Source organism: Nomia melanderi, chromosome 4 (genome assembly GCF_051020985.1).
Source record: "Nomia melanderi isolate GNS246 chromosome 4, iyNomMela1, whole genome shotgun sequence".
Classification (NCBI taxonomy): domain Eukaryota; kingdom Metazoa; phylum Arthropoda; class Insecta; order Hymenoptera; family Halictidae; genus Nomia; species Nomia melanderi.
The window spans coordinates 193204-210229 of NC_135002.1; the positions used below are offsets into that span (position 1 = coordinate 193204).

Consider the following 17026-nt stretch of genomic DNA (forward strand, 5'->3'; position numbering starts at 1 on the left):
TAGTTGTCCATCCCACCACACGTCTTTCTCTCTCTCGCGCGTGTGATGGCATGGAAAAATATTCATCGAGCCGGTGTATAGAACTTGGAAGGTGGCTAGCTCGCTGGAAATTGAAATCGTCTTTATCGTAAACTTACCGTAGCGGGAGAAGTGAACATGTTCGGAGTAATTCCACCGCCTATTAATTGGGCTGCTTGCGTGCTCGTCGCCGTGCCACCTACTCGCCCTCGGCCGGTGCTCGAAATTGAACCGGGATGAATATTTGGTTGGCCTCCTGAAGAATACACGGTAAGTTAGACGAAAGGTTGCTAGCATGGGGAATTAATTTGTAAACGTGCCGGTTATTCGAATAAATGAAATCATCTGTATAGACGTTTGTGCATTCTATGTATACCTGGAATAAAAGGTCCGATATAAACCCGTATACTCTCGGACAGCCTTAACCTACGTTCTTACCTATCGCGAGTAAATTTCCGGGATTTACTGCAGTTGCATCCATAGAAACTTCGCCCAGACCGTTCACCGACATTCCGTTGACCATGTTAACTGCTTGCCTAGCACCCTGTGCATCTAAAGTCGTCCAGTAGGATTCACTGGGCGAGGTATTATTTAAACCCGGAGGCGGTTGTGCCGCTGCACCTGTATATCTGAAGTATGGATTCTTCAAATCCAACGTATTACTGCTGCTTTCCATGTTTGTCCCTTCTAGCTTCAAGTCTATCGTTACGTCGTACGATTGTCTAAAATTCATACATTTTTGTAAAACTCACTTTCGTAGAGGTACACGCGTTAACCTTTACAACGTTCAGCTATCGTGTTGATATCGTTATACAATTTCACCTTTTGTTCGCTATAAGAATCACCTTCCCAGATAACAGCTGACCACTTTTACAGAATAACGGATTCTCCAAGAGGCAACGCACTTGATACCAATGCGTTAGAGGTTCCGTGGGAGCTGTGCTTAACCAAACTTGTTGCGTTGAACCGATAAATGCAACGTCAAACCAAAATGCAAGCCCGTGACACGTGCCACTTTCTAGTATATGAAAATCGACATCGATTTCTGCAAAAACAAACGATATATCGAGTACGTTTCGTTATACGTGCTTCTATAAGATAGAGCCGTATCGAACAAAGACACGAGTGTTCACCTATTTTATGTAAATCAGTCTCATTAGCAGTTTGGAAGTCTACTATATGTCTGATAGACTTAGCCATACAAATTCTTATATCAAAAGTGTCGACGATTGGTTGTCTAAAATATTCTTTCATCGCATTGTTCCTCATTGCGGAAAGATCTACACCGTGGAAACAGGTTTGATACCAAAAATTAGCTTTATTAAATTGTTCCATATAAAGGTTCTCGTCGGAAAACGGTGCGATGTGAAGATCACCGCGCAAAGGAAACATCCTTCCACCTGTATCAATATCGTGTCAGCTATAGAGAAAGAAATTAAATAGAAATTTATAAAATGTTCGCGAGTATTTACCTGGTAGTAACCATTTCTTTGCATGGAGATAAGTTTCAAGCATTCTTTCATTGTATAACATATAACCCATCGGTTCGCTTACTATACAATCTACTAGTTCGGGTAATTCAATTTCTTCTATTTTACCAGCTATGACGATAATTTTATCCGATAAATTATTCGCAGCAACGAGCAGTTCCGCGTGATTCGCCATGTTACTCGCTTCTACCGCGTACACTTTCTTCGCGCCTGCTTGAACCGCGAAGAACGACAATATTCCAGACCCTGCGCCTACGTCTAACACTACTTTGTCCTTAAAATCTGACAGATTTCCCAGAATTGCTCTCTGGTATGTACTAGTTCTAATGTAATCCTGCATCATGTTTTGTTGCTGCGAGAGGTAGCCGTAAAACTGAAAATACTGCATCGCGGAAGATTCTTCTGTTCTTTCGTTAAATGCAGACACGCCTTTGCCATTCTTCAGTTTCAGTATTTGCGAATGAAAGTTTCGAAAATCTGTGTAAAGAGTATTCGTATTAATAGCCTATAGTAATATAATTTCTTCGATTGGCATACCTGTTTCACTGGCAAGCGTTACAAGTAAACTATCCGTGTCTAATGTGAATACGTAACTTCTCGACGATACTCTAGAGCATTCGGTACTAGGTGTTACTGGAAATTCCAATAATGTCGCCTTTTCTCTTCCATTCGAGTCCCCTGTCGTGACAGGTAAGAACAAAAAGACTAGAATTATTTCCAACTACAAGATATCTCGTAAAATATTCCAAATTTATGTTAATTTTCTCCTAAAAAGAAAGTGCATTCGACAAATTTTGCACTCTTCGATGTTCCCTTCAACCGTATCGATTGAAACGCAAAGAAAAAGGTCTGCTGTTGTTACAAGCGAGTATATCGGTAACAGTATAAACAAAAAAAATCTTAAACTCGCGCTTTTCAGAATATAATGGAGAAATACATTTTGAGGGATGAATCAAAAGCAAAATGTAAAGCACGCTCCGTTATAGAAATGAAAACGCAAAAACTCATATTACGCGCGTAACAAAAAAAGGAAACAAATCACCGTTCAAACATATGCAATAAATTTAATTGCAACGCACAAAAAAAAAAGAAAAGAAAAAAATATATGTATATACAACTATAGCCGATTAGTCGTATGTTCTGCTGTGCGATAAATAAATAATCGAAATTTCATTTATAACAATGTAATGACAACTGTACGGTATGTAGATTCACGTTTGATTTCAACAAAGAAGGAACATATAAAACGGTGATTGGAGTGTGGTTATGTTGTCCATTCCAGAACGACGCTGACTCGATTCGCAAAAGATGATTTATAGGTGAATCAGTACCTGCGAGGAACTCGACGCTGAGACCTTGCGGATCATAGTTGATATTGAGTGTGACCGGCTTATTATATTTTGGCGTTGACTGTCCATTGTTTGACAAAGTCGATACTGTCACCGCGCGAAACACCTTCGCCATTTTTAGACACCGCGTGCGTATTGTACGCTGCAGTTGCACGATCGGTTTACTTGCGTTCAACTTCTATCTCGACAGTCGTTTCTCGAGAGGTTGTTTGACGAAAAAAAAAGAATATGAATTGTCGTCCCTCTGGATACAGTTTACACGACGAATACGAAAGAAAACTCAACCGAAATCGCAATTTTTCACGTTCGCACACTGTACCGTCGACTAACCACCCCCGGCGCGTATTACACACGCGCACTAGGGTCACTAGCACACCGAATATATACCTAATTCAACTCCCTAGATCCGCAATACACTGAAAGAACTGCTCGAAGCGTTCATTTCACGTTTCACCGGATACAACGTTTCAAGTCGCGTTTTCACTGTTTCGCTTCGTACGACGAATTGTCATTCCCCTTTGTTATTGTTAGGAGAAGGCACGCGGAGTGCTCAGGTATGTCCTCATCGAAGAAAGAACAGTTTTAGGATAGAAGCGAAAACTATGGCCTTCGACTGCACAACATTTTCGAGCAGAACATTTCGTCTACTAATTTTGAAAAATAAACCAGTAAAGAAGTGGGCCAATAAGATGCCTGTCACGTGACTGGCGTTCTGTCGTTGCTATTGTTTATTCCCGATGTCTTCGACTCTACGATGTCGACGCATGTATTTATGTTGTCGAGCGAATGGCCGATCTTCCACTTTGGAATGAACTTATTCGAAGGGTGTCCGAATCGGTGCCCGCGGACACTATAATGACACTCCCTTCGCGAAAAGTTACCCTCTCCATACCTCCTAGTTTTGCCTATTGTTTGAACTCTATACAGAGAACCGCTCCCATACGCACAGTCTCGGACAGCTCCTTGAGTAGAGACAGTGGGGGGACGCTGTTTTTCGGTTACCAGCTCGAGGGAAGTAAGTTAGACACCTATGTGTGATTTATTTGAAATTATTTGAAAGAGATTCGGAAAGTCTAGTGACAAAATAATAGTTGTAGTACCAACTTGCAATCCAACCTCCACGTTACGCGAAAAATTTCCAATAGTAGTAGGACTTTGTTTCCTTCCATAGTAAGCGAAGGTGTAACGTCTATTTAAAAAGATTTAATATTCTTGTAAGCACGTTAATGGTAATTAATAACGATTCGAGTAAAAAATGTGTAATCAAGGCTGAAAGGCTGACCAATGAACGAGAAGTTTCCAAGCATGTACGCGAGATCTGCAAAGCCATTGGTCGTGACAATACATAGCTGGAAAGTTTTCTGTTTTCTAGAACGAGCTTTGCGCACACGACAGTGTTCCGGCGATACTCTGATCGATAAGTAAGAGTTGGCTGATAACTCGAAACTCGAAGACTGGCGGCGTGGCTGGTTGCTCTCCCCCATTTTTGACAGTGCATCGAAAGTATTGCATTTTGTCGGAAAAATGACGGCTCACGATCAAATGCGAGCTATGCTTGATCAATTAATGGGCACAGGACGGAATGGTACGTATTATTCGTTTAGAAGAAGAGCAGAATCGTTCCTCGTAATGCTGTTATTTACAATCGTCTGAAATCTCCCACAAAAATACAAGATGGTGGCCTACACTTTCACCGATACAAGCACTCTATATTCAATTAGGTGGTATTGTTATTAATGCGTATTGTAAATTTTCAGGTGAAAATAACAAATTTCAAGTGAAGTACTCCGATCCAAAGGTCTGCAAGAGTTTTTTGTTGGCGTGCTGTCCACACGAAATCTTATCGTCGACGGTGAGCTCAATTTGATATTAGCACATATTGGAATACGAGTGACACACCGTTGGCACTAATGCGCTATTACAGAGCATTTTGTATGAATTTCTAATATTCCCTCACATTACTGTAATAGCAGTCAGACATTTCTTTCCACTGTTATTATCGTACTTTCTCGCTTAGTTCTAAGTGGTTACACAATTCAAATGCTTTAATTCGATTAGCAAACTTGTCTTTTCGGTACATTATCCACTGTGAAAGTATTGTATTGTATTGCATTGTATCGTTAATGTGTGTTTTTTATTAAAATTTCTTAATCCAGAAGAGTGTAGTATACGTACACGTACAAGTATGTCATTTTATTTTATTTAGTTTTAGTAATTATCGATTATCGTCTTTACTTTGGATCCTGTAACCACGATCGTTTACGCGTATAGTCGAAGACAGAAATGAGTCTGATTGTTTGTACTTTGAGCTTTTCCAAAAGTAAAAATTTCTTAAAAAATACTTATGCTAAAGATGTAAGTAATTATAATAATGTGACAAAGGATATATTGTGCATAGTGCTTTTTTCATCAGTGCCAATTGGTCTGATTAGTTTTAGAGATGACACAAGAAATTAGCTAATAAGAATCAGTTTTGCGATGTGCATACAATAGGATGGTGTTTGCGTAATGTACTTCAAGAATTGATTCCGATCAATTCCCACTAGATAGGCGTTGAAGTGCAACACGGGGCAGCATACTGTAATAACAGGGAATCACTCACTCCTTAGATTCTCATGGTGGAGGAAGAAAGTGGAATTGTTTCTTTGGTTTGTTCGCAAACTGATTTCACAAAGTTTGTAATATTTGATTATAGACTAAACGTTGGAAGAGATATTACAATCGACCGTACGCATTAAATTTGGCAAAATAGTATTGGATAGAAATTTGTTAATTTTATTGTGGTAAAATTAGCGACTTATTCCACTTTTTCCCTATAAACATTAGGGAATATGCTGTAATTTAATCTACTCTCCAAGTAATGGCCCTGTACAATTACGAAAGAATAATACTCGCAGGAAATCATAAACATTACAACCGTAAGGTTTTAGTAGAAGCACTCTTTCAAAATGATAGTAAACATATCACATTAATACTGCTTCGCGCATTTCTTTGTCATCTTGTGCGAATTGGTCCAAAGGGTGTTTGTTAAGTCTCAGTTTAATGTTTCGTATACTCCTAAATACCGAAAGCTATAAAATATATTTACTTGATCGAAGAACGCTATCGAAGAGAGTCGATACACGAGCACGATAAATTTCAACGTAAGAATGAAATTATGCGACAAAAGGCCGATCCGAATGTTCTATCGAGCATACGATAAAGTATGTTGACAGACAGCAAGCACCCTTTCACATTCTTCATGTAGGTTTTCACACTAGAATTGACAACACCTAAATTCAAATGAAATGAAAGAAAATGTATTCAGTGATAGATTTTGAAGAGTAAAAAAAAAAAAAGAAAAAAGAAAAAAGAAAAAAGAAAAAAGGAAAAAGAAAAAAGAAAAGATGAAATAAATGAATAAAGAAATTTAAAAGAAGGAAATACTTCTGGCAAATACTCGCGAGAATGACCTATACGCAGGTTCACTAATGTCAATGTACCTACAGTTCTATTTCCAGAGTCTCTGGAAAAAGCAATTCCAATCTGATCCATTGTACAATATTGTTGCGAGTATTGTCCGCTCATATGTCGTGTTGTCTTGTCGCTCTCACATGCGCGTTACTGTAAGTACTGAAAGCGAAAAGGACGTACGTATTACAATTCTACAATTTGATTACCTTAACATAATTCAAGTACTAGGTGTTAATTCGATTGAGATAAAGGCGGACACGGTCACCTCAGCCCCTCTACCGGTAACCACGGTGGCGAGGCTGAGTGCCGAATATTATTTCCGAGACCCCTGAATGGCCTGTTATGTTGGTGAGTAGCGCCAGTGCTGATTCAAGACGACGATATCTCTTATTGTCGCCTCTTACTAATAATGCCGTTTACGGCAGGTAGAAATGAGGTGTACATTTGAAAGTATGTGTGAGAAATGTATTCATCCTCCCGGGAGATGTAACGGGTACAGGAAATGAAGCAGTAATCTGTAAGTAAGACCATGCGAATTGCTAAGAAACCTCGAATCGAACCGAACCATTCTTTTGTCTTTCACTCTTGGACATTCTGTACGTGTTGCCAACTTGTTTCGTCGACAAGTCTCTTCGCTTGGTCGTTCGTCGATCCATTCGTTTGCCATGGAACTCTCTCTCTCGGATTAGTCGATTTTAAAGAGATATCGCCGCGTAGCGTTTACCGATTTTCAGAATCACGAGGCAATAATCGATACTCCTAGGAACAACAACGACAATCGATCAAGATTTTATTGTATGTTCTATCACGATAGTATTTCAGACCGAACATGATATTTGTTCGAACTCCACTTTTTTTTTTTTCATTAGAAACATTCAATATTAGGGGAATCCTCGGAGGCTTGTCTTTAAACGTTCGTTAACCGAATATCAGCTAGATTTCTCTTTGAACGCGTAGAACAGTTTCCAATGTCGGTTTCATTGAAAAAGATATGGGCAAGCGTGTTTGACAGCCAGCGAAGAAAACCGTTGGAATTGAAACTATTTTGGCAATTTGCAAACCAACAAAACATGCCCGTGAAAAACCTTGAGAAGTGGCATGTAGCAGTGACAGAAAATAAAGTGAGAAATAAAGTGAGAGAGAAAGAGAGGAAGAGAGAGAGAGAGAGTGAGAGAGAGTGAGAGAGAGTGAGAGAGTGAGAGAGTGAGAGAGTGAGAGAAAGAAAGAAAGAAAGAAAGAAAGAAAGGAGGAAAAAGACTGTGACAGTATTAGGCGGAATTGTACAGCGTGCCAGTTGTGTTAGAAAAATTTTCTTCAGCATTGGATGTACGTATTGAACTCGTTTTCTAAATCCTCTAGAATTGATTCGCTTAAGGCGGTTCGAGCCTTAACTAAAATAGTATAATAAACTATTAGGCTGTAAGTTGTTTCATAGACATTGAACATATGAACTTAAGGTGTGTGCTGATTGTAGCTTCATTGCCATCGCATTGTCGTGTCAGGCGGAGAGGTGTTACCACTCTGTAAGTGAACATAACAAAATATTTATCCGTAAAATTGCATTTTTACTTTGTCAAAAAAAGAAAAGAAAAAGAAAAAGAAATTTTTTTGATCGAGACGTTGGTTGATACACGCATATGTACATATACATGTACGTATGTAGAAATATATATATAACCACACATGTATGTGTGCGCGTGTATGTGTACAAATATATATATGTATATATATTTCTATCTGTATCGTCTCTGGCGCCTACCAGAAGAGCAACCATTTCTACGTTCTTGTAACGATAATACATTATATATTATATATATTTGGGTGATAGTTTTCTGGAAAGTTAGGGGTCTTTTAACTTTCATAAATTATTTATGTAATTGCCACGTGTGAATTATAAACAGCGAATTAAGAATTAAGAATTAAGAATGAATAATGAATAATTAAGAATTAAGAAGCAATAAGATATATATCTGATAGAAGAACTTGGGAGGGATTACATAAATAAAAGGAATAAGGCTTTACGCGGGTAAATCCATAAATCTAATGTATGATTTGTAAATCGCAGCGCATGGACCTGGGAGAATGCCCCCAGATTCACGACTTGGCCCTACGGGCTGACTACGAGGCGGCACAAAAGAAGAAGGACCATTTTTACGACATCGACGTGAGTATTCGTCTCTCAGTCTCTCTCCTCTCTCTCTTTTCTCTCCTTTCTCTCCTCTCTCTCCTCTCTCTCCTCTCTCTCCTCTCTCTAGTAATAATTATCGTGTCGAGTAGTCTCGGAACAGAGCCAAAGCGGTGTAACAAAGCGGTTGTGTGTATCTGTTGAAAGGCCATGGAACATCTACAGAACTTTATCGCCGACTGCGACCGCCGTACAGAGCAGGCGAAACAACGGTTAGCGGAAACTCAAGAAGAGCTTAGCGCCGAGGTCGCGGCGAAAGCGAATAACGTGCACGTTCTCGCGGAAGAGATCGGCAAGAAGCTGGCGAAAGCTGAGCAGCTCGGAGAGGAAGGTTTCGTGGAGGAGTCGATGAAGTTGATGGGCGAGATAGACGAGTTGCGAAAGAAGAAGAACGAGGCCGAGCAGGAGTACCGTAATAGCATGCCAGCGTCCAGTTACCAGCAACAAAAGTTAAGAGTGTGCGAGGTCTGCAGCGCCTATCTCGGGATTCACGATAACGACAGACGACTGGCGGACCATTTCGGTGGGAAGCTGCATCTGGGGTTCATCAAGATCCGCGAGAAACTGGCGGAACTCCAGAAAACCGTCGAGGAGAGGCGCAAAGAGAAACGCGAGTCGTTGCTGGACAGGCGCAGGGACAGGGACAGAGACGACCGCGACAGAGATCGCGATAGATCGGATCGACGCGGAGGATTGGGTTACAGGGAAAAGGATCGCGATCGTGAACGCGAGCGCGATCGCGATCGCGACAGGGACCGCGACAGGGATCGCGACAGAGATCGCGATCGTGAACGCAGAGACAGAGATCGCGATCGCGATCGCGAACGCAGAGACAGGGATAGGAGAAAGTCACGATCCCGTAGTCGCAGTCGCGGAAAAAGGTTAGTTCGGATTAATGGAGGATAGAAACGTGTACCATCCATATAGAGTTGTCTCGGTGAAAACGTTAACGAATTCGCTTCGATTGTTTCAGATCTAAGCGTTCGCGCAGCAGTAGCCGTAGCCGTCGATCTCGTTCTCGCCGTAGTGGATCTAACGATCGGAAAAGATAAAATCAATTGACATTCGAATAATTATTATGCTCAATCATTTCTTCTCCATATTAAAATTCACGTGCTTACACACGGTGCACACTACATGTAAAAAGAAGAATCACGCTCTCACAGAATATAATAATTCTTTTCTCCACTTGCTTCCCCCCCCCCCCCCCCCCCCGAAAGTGTATCGTTTCGTAAGGTAAACTGGAATTTAAGCATTTCTCGGTCGCAACTTGTTCTAGGAGAAAGAGACAGAGAGAGAGAGAAAGAGAAAGAGAAAGAGAAAGAGAAAGAGAGAGAGAGAGAGAGAGAACACCAATCTTTCGTAATAATTGTATCTAAAGCTAAGCACATTCGTATCAACGTAAGAACAAGATCAATTTACTAGATTTTACTAGACGTGTTAGTACACTGATTTTCTTATTCTATTTGATCTTGATACAATATGCTTTTAAATCTAGTTACTATTTCGTGTACATACGAATAGATTCATATCTAATTCTACATATTTCGAGGTGTTGCGTATTTATAATATGATTACCTATACGATTATTATCTATGAGCATAAAAATGAAAATACGATCGATGATTATATACCTTTAATTAAGTAATTTTTGTTAAAACCATATTATTATGCAAATATGTATTAGTTATACATAATTAAAAAAGAAAAACCGTAAAGGAGCAAGTCTTTGAATGGAGAAATTGTTTTATTTAAAAATTAATAGGTACGAAACTGATATGAATAATTAGAAAATAAATACAAATAACGATAACAATGCTTTTCTTACTAGTTTACAAAAAGAAGGCAGATTTTTATAAAGGTATAAAATAAACTTGCTTTTTTTGGAAATGTACATTTTTAACTTAAACTACTAATTCGACGGTACATTGAAAGAGTAACATACATATATATATATACACACACACGTATATGCGTATATATATATATATATACATATATATGAATAATACTGTATAAGAAGGGATGTTTATTTCAAGAGCCATTTACTTAATAATTACCGTGTGGAGCTATTTGTACATAGAAAATTTTTCTTAAATTCATATCGAGGAAGAGAAACAGAAGTTTGTTTATATACTTGTATTAAGATTATTTACATTTTATTAATTTTAATAATTCTTGCACTTTATAAGAAGTTAATGGTTTCTACACATACTCACGACCATACGTAAACGAACCTTAATCTACGTTATCTTGGAAAATGAGTTTCACGTATCCTGGGGTTCCTTCAAGCGGAACCGCGCAAAACGGGCAAATTGCAATATAACCATTTGTACCATGTGGTATCGCTACTTTTTCCCAATATCTGCAATAAAAGAAAGAAAAACTAAGGGGTGACGAATCCAAAAGAATATCCTGATCTGATTAGGCAACTGGCAAGGCGCAAGTGTTACTGACTTAACAGTTTTCTCCGTAGCCATATGTCCACAGGGTCTAAATGCGTAAGTAGGTGGGCCACAATCAACGTAAAATGCGGGCTCTATCCCCATAGAAAGTTTGACTACCGAACCAGCTACTAAACACATCGGACATCTTCTCGTGGCTTTGTCTTTTTCCTGACCCCAATCATGGTGGCCTTGTACGTGTCCGCACTTCAAATAAACATACGGTTGCTGTTGGGTGGAGTCCGCAGCTGCTTTGCGTGGTATAACTAAGGTGTTCAGACCGACCGGGCATTGCGGCCTCCCGGCGTTTATGGCGTCGACTAACTCCTCCAAGTCGTGCTTCGTCTAGAAGAATCGTGCACAATAAGATCGTCGGCAGACAACACCTTCGAGGGGAAAAAGCTGTACAGTTTGAGGATTTACCGGAGACTTTGCGAGCCCTTCGGCCGATCTCCAGAGCAACGTAGCACCGCAGAGGTCGATCAGCGTCCCATCTTGTAAAATGTTGTTCTCGTCTTCCACGACGTTCCCCTTCTGCTGGGCGCTTCGACTCTCCCTTAACGAGAAAACTCCGCCGCCCACGCTCACTTCCCTCCAGAAACCGCACTGAGCCTCCCCGCCGCAAAACTGACCCCGCGGGTGCATTATCAGTACGCCGTTCGTCGTCAGTCCATCGATCTCGCGATTCTCTTGCCACTTGGTAGCTTTTTCCTGCGATCATCAATTCGTACAATAGCAGTCACGACAGCAGTGGAAACGGTCACCGCGAGCTGTTAATGTAAGCCGACTGACCCCTAAGAAGATATTCCTCGAACTATCGAAACCTGCCGCATATATTCTCGCGATTCTCGAATCCGCTCGGTCGGCTAAAATCCGACAGGCAAACCTGCTAATCGTGCTCTGGGCAACGCGTCCCTCGTTCGTTCCATCGTTGCCTCCCGCGCACGTGTCCATAACTACGAAGTCGATCGGAGATTCGGAGGAACGTCCGACCTGCGATGCGGAAATAAACGAGAACAGAAATACCGTATATTTTCGAGCAGTTCGGAAGATCTATATTCTACCCTCTATGCACACCTGAAACATATCGGTTCCCTCATCTTCGGTGTATTCCACGATAACAGCTTGCGTTCGGGATAAGGTATATGATATTGAATGCTGTTTCGTGTTAAGAATAGCTTGCGAACTGTGAGGTGTTTTTACGATATAGTGTTTGCTGCGTTTCACGCCGTTCGGTACAGGCCTCTTAAACAGAACAAACTTACTTCTTCGCCTTCCTCTATCTCCTGGAGGGAGAAATCCATTGTATCTAAACAAGTTGGATTTCTTTCTTAACGTCTCTATCGAAATGCGTCGAATTATTTGGACTCGGTAGCTGTACACTAGCAATTTCTTACCCTAAAATAACTAATTCTCCGTATTTTATTAACTGTTTCGGTTTCTCATGGCGATAACTGTGCGACCTATGGGGATTGGCATGTGAATGGCTATGATTATGTTTACTTCGTGGACTATGAGGGGCACCGACTGTTTCTCCTTCTTCCACAAGTAATGGGCTTTCACTGCTACCACCGTCAGATCTGAAAAACGTAAAGATACATTTTCTATACAACCATTTATAACGGTTTCGCGCAAATTTCATAATTAGCCTTATTTTATATCTCTTTCGTCTAAATATTTACTCTCTACGCTTAGAAAACCATCTATTCTTTACACTAGTTAATGGAAGTATCTAGATTCGCATTTCTTTGCTTTAGAATTATTTATCTTAAAAATTCACTATACCGGTGTATATTCGTTGTACGTATCGCGGGATAAAATTATATTTAAAACTTCGGTTAAATAAACTGTCCTATTTATTTTAACTAAAAAGGTGGATGTCAGTAACATGGTTCTTGTAAGCCATAAAATGTAGTCGTTATACAATAAAGTATAAAAAGTAGTAAATTATTTTTCAATTTATACAAAAGATAAATAGATACGTTAAAGTAAATAAAATAATCTCCACTGTACGATCTACTACTTTTTCAACAGAATATTGTAAATGTATAATACGTAACGCTAGCCATCTATCTATATAGATTTTTCTGGGTTTTGGCCTATAGTATGTAATACGTAAACCACTTACTTACCGCGAGGGGCATGGAATACGTTTAGTTACTGGCATCCTCCTTTGAGTAAAATTTACAGATTACTACTTCCACGGTACTTCAAAAGATACTCATAAGGACAGACAGTGTTTAGTATCTTCACGCGGCTGAGCAAATGTGAGCAAGTGCAACGCGGGAAGCTGCAAATTGGTAATTACAATCTGTAATAAGAAACATTCAGTGTAACGATCATGTCTAAACTATCATATGTTTTGATGTGTTCCTATTTTCATGTTTTCATGTTTCCATGTTTCCATGTTTCCATGTTTCCATGTTTCCATGTTTCCATGTTTCCATGTTTCTAGGTGAATAGGAAAGAAACATCTCGATTAGTCACCTAATTATCAAGACGATAAAATATAGTCATAAATAAACTGTTCATAGACGATACATAATAAAACTGTTTTCATATGTTTGCGTACGAATATAATATTGCATTGTTAATATTCTTTCATAGAAATAACTGTCTGTTCCTATATATTACATGAATACAATTGGAGGTACGACTGCAGCATTCTGACAATTATGATTAATGTTGTTCGATATAAAACAAAAAATTAATATAATCATATTAATTCTTTCAACACTTTGGCATACGGTATTTTGTACCTTCTTCGAATCGATACAAATGATATTCCATTAAATTTAAATGCTTATATTTAATATAATATTTAATATAGTATATATATACAATAATTGAACAGCTGATTCTTTATCTTATCCAGGTATTCATTCTTATCAAAACATTGCACCAATTGATCATATCGTGGTCTACAAGGTAATGATTACTTGAGCGGTAACTATACAATAAATATGATACGTGCAAAATCTTTCCATTAACATTTATTTAAGCAACCATGCTGTACATTTAAATACGTTCAAGATTTTTACAGACAATACATTACCACAACTTACTGCAGCATATCAAATAAAATAAAATAATCTTACCAAGTATCGTACGATCCAAGAACATTATAAATTCGCTTTCCCTGTCATTGAAAGGAATCCACATACTAATCTAAATACTTCCAACTTATTTATTGCTACGTAACGTTTATCACTTCTGGAGAAAATAATAAGACTTTTTTAGTGAACGAAGAAAAGTATTTATTGCTTGCCATTAAATCTTAAATAAAGTATTTACCACTGATATGGGATACTTAAGAAAATTTATTTATTTTATTACAAAGAAAGACAATTTTCTAGATGAAATATTTCAATGTAATTCAATATTTTGTAGATTATCACATGCGAATGGAACCTTTTCGTCCTTCATAATGCACTAAGATTTTACTCTGCAAATTAACTTAAGCAAAGTAAAGCAATTGTAATTTCGTCGATGCATGCACTAAGCTAAATGAAAAATGTACACACGCAATTATTCCTACAGATTAGTAACTACTGAAATTGATATATAATATTCAGGTCATTAAATACGTTCGAATATGTCTGTTGACAAGCAAGATTTACCTCATCCTATCATTATGCTTGACAGAAAGAAATATTCAATAGTATTCGACAATAATACACCGTCGCGTGTACATTGTGGAAAATGAAAAAGAAAAAACAAGTTGTCCATAGTTGAAGAAATTAAAGTATGTTTTCGGGTACGGATACTATCGTGATCTAGTTTAGTTTGATCAAATGCATTTTACTACATTAAACTGATATATTATATATTACATGTACATTATATTATATATGTACATATATGTATACACGCCACACAGTATGCACACACACACACACACACACACACACACACACACATATATATATATATATATATATATATATATATATATATATATAATGTGTGCATATGCATAATGCGTTATACATATACATGCACGCTTGTCGCGCATGCACACACGCACACGGATATTGTTGATCAGTGAACCGAAAATGATCGGAAAAATGAACCGGCAGAATGAAAAACCTTATCGGACGGTCCGAGGCGAAGAAGACACCGCGGGGGAGTCGCAATGCGCAAGCAACATTAATTAACCTAGGTACTTAGAATCGATGGATTTATTTACCGTATCACCATGCTGAGCTCTGCGTTCAAAAAACGGTATCGCTGTACGTTCGAGATACGCGACAACGGCCACCCGTTTTGATCGTTGACCACGAACCTAACGGTGTACAAAAATCATTTGTCCACTCTGTTTGACTTTAATTTAATTTTCCATTTCTAAATTACACCGTTACTAGGTTGTACGATGCTCCGCCAGTCTCGCGCTGACGATCCTATTATGCATGATCGCGACGCGCACAGGGAACCCGGCCACTAATTAAACAGCACAGAAAATCGACACACCGCGACGAGAGCCGAGAGAAAAAATTCACAGCCAAACGAAACACCGATTTATTCTATCGATAATCGCTTGATGCACCGATTATTTGTGTGTGTCTCGCATAAACTATACGTATCGAGACGATCCACGCTGAAGGATACGCGACGAGCGGAACCCTCGGCAGATACCAACGTTTGAAAAATTTCTCCGCGTCGCTGTCTCCGATGTCTACCACTAGAGAGTTATCAATTCTCGTAATACGATATACGTTACTTTGTGACAGAATATAAATCGCTACCGTTAACACTGTACAATTGTGGTGTGATGATTGAGCATTAATTTTTTATTTTAATCTACCAACATGGATAAAACTCCAATATCTATTTTACAAGAAACCGTTGCAAAATGCAATGTTCCTTTACCAGTGTACACAGAGATTTGCATGGCTGGAACTCATCAAACCAAATTTGTATTTCAAGTTAAATGGAGTGAGTATGTAGCAAAAGGTGATGGGACCACTAAGAAAGAAGCTAAGCAAAATGCTGCAAAGGAAATGATACGATTGTTGTCTTTGAAAACTGAAAGTCCTACAGAGAACTCAAGAGAACTTAATACGTCGGATTCGTCGGATGATACATTAAATAATTATGTTGGGCTTTTACAAGTAAATACATCCTGAAGCATCGTTTATATTAAAATATTATTGTTAGAAAATTATATTCAAGTATAATTATATTTTAGGAACATTGTCAAAAAATGAATTTACCGGATCCCTGTTACGAGCATTTTGGAACTACTGGGCCGCATCATCGACCTGTATTTGAAATACGTTGTACCGTTGCATCCGAACATAGCGAAGAATCTGCGAGCACAAAAAAGATTGCCAAACAAAAGGCAGCTAAAAAACTATTGGAACATTTATCAAAAAATAAACCAATAGACATCGATTCTGTGGACAAGCTACAAATAGAATATAAGAATCTTACGATAAATGACCTAGAATCTGATGCTGCACAACAAGACAAAGATATTTTGGATGCTTACTGTAAAATAAAGGAACTGTCAATTGGGACAAATGATTCTTTGAAAATCCAATATTACCATGTTATGTTTGCTAAATTGTGTAGTAACATTTCAGAAAATCAAAAACATTATTTAATGTTTTCACATGAAATGAAAGAAGATCACATCAATATAAACAGTACAATAAAAGTTATTCAGGACATTATGAAAGCAACTGTAAGAATGATTGAATTTAAATCAAATAATAGTGATAAGAGTATAGTTGGACTTAAGTTAACAACTACACCTGTATTGATTCAAATTGGTTTAAGCAACAACATGGAAAAAGCAAAAGAGAAAGCTGTATTTAAAATTCTTGAATGTATCGCTCTTTATATGAAATGATGTGTTAAATGATGTATAAATACTATAAAAATTTATTTGTTAACAAAATTTTATTGAGAATGATTAATATATTTAATAAATAAAGCTATTATAATTATGTAATTTATTTAATTGTTTAGTTATTGTCTGTGGGAACGAGTTGACTCGGTACTTGAATTCGACTTTACTTTCCGTTGATACCTAATTTTTCTTTTCATTCAACTATGGAATAATTATAGTGCAGAACAAAATAT

At 38.3% G+C, this 17026-nt stretch overlaps 4 protein-coding genes across 23 annotated transcripts in view; 2 read left to right on the forward strand and 2 right to left on the reverse strand.

The window, feature by feature from the left end:
- Positions 1–3804, reverse strand: part of Art4 (arginine methyltransferase 4) — an 8724-nt gene extending 4920 nt beyond the window's left edge. The window contains exons 1-7 of one of the 2 annotated variants that reach the window (XM_031993448.2): positions 2840–3804; positions 2046–2186; positions 1491–1985; positions 1152–1418; positions 841–1063; positions 457–740; positions 138–274 (exon numbers count right to left, since the gene is read on the reverse strand). In XM_031993448.2, coding sequence (XP_031849308.1) covers positions 138–274; positions 457–740; positions 841–1063; positions 1152–1418; positions 1491–1985; positions 2046–2186; positions 2840–2972 — 1680 coding nt within the window. In that variant the 5' untranslated portion in view covers positions 2973–3804. The remainder of the gene's footprint in view (positions 1–137; positions 275–456; positions 741–840; positions 1064–1151; positions 1419–1490; positions 1986–2045; positions 2187–2839) is intronic. The other variant, XM_031993450.2, reaches the window with a different exon arrangement.
- On the forward strand, positions 3793–10385 carry LOC116434763 (putative RNA-binding protein Alsin2). Of its 15 annotated transcripts, none has more exons than XM_076366706.1 (8): positions 4388–4442; positions 4615–4709; positions 6346–6658; positions 6736–6827; positions 7785–7833; positions 8376–8474; positions 8643–9376; positions 9469–10385. In XM_076366706.1, exons 6-8 carry the CDS (start codon positions 8379–8381, stop codon positions 9545–9547), a joined length of 909 nt encoding a protein of 302 aa, XP_076222821.1. In that variant the 5' UTR covers positions 4388–4442; positions 4615–4709; positions 6346–6658; positions 6736–6827; positions 7785–7833; positions 8376–8378; the 3' UTR covers positions 9548–10385. The 15 variants fall into 15 exon arrangements, with proteins under 15 accessions (XP_031849315.1, XP_031849316.1, XP_076222821.1 ...); XM_076366705.1 differs by having other exon boundaries at positions 6740–6827; XM_076366707.1 differs by having other exon boundaries at positions 6346–6462; positions 6533–6658; positions 6736–7833.
- Positions 10386–15312, reverse strand: Pli (E3 ubiquitin-protein ligase pellino). Of its 5 annotated transcripts, none has more exons than XM_076366670.1 (8): positions 15129–15277; positions 13072–13250; positions 12337–12519; positions 12017–12248; positions 11732–11932; positions 11363–11650; positions 11163–11284; positions 10386–10860 (listed from the first exon to the last, which is right to left on the reverse strand). In XM_076366670.1, exons 2-8 carry the CDS (start codon positions 13104–13106, stop codon positions 10734–10736), a joined length of 1188 nt encoding a protein of 395 aa, XP_076222785.1. In that variant the 5' UTR covers positions 13107–13250; positions 15129–15277; the 3' UTR covers positions 10386–10733. The 5 variants fall into 5 exon arrangements, with proteins under 5 accessions (XP_076222785.1, XP_076222783.1, XP_031849258.1 ...); XM_076366668.1 differs by having other exon boundaries at positions 10503–10860; positions 10953–11284; positions 13072–13229; positions 15129–15312; XM_031993398.2 differs by having other exon boundaries at positions 10503–10860; positions 10953–11284; positions 15129–15312.
- A 253-nt stretch (positions 15313–15565) lies between these two features.
- Positions 15566–16899, forward strand: LOC116434739 (protein Loquacious-like). Its single transcript, XM_031993403.2, has 2 exons — positions 15566–16050; positions 16128–16899. Exons 1-2 carry the CDS (start codon positions 15748–15750, stop codon positions 16791–16793), a joined length of 969 nt encoding a protein of 322 aa, XP_031849263.1. The 5' UTR covers positions 15566–15747; the 3' UTR covers positions 16794–16899.
- Positions 16900–17026: the final 127 nt, after the last annotated feature.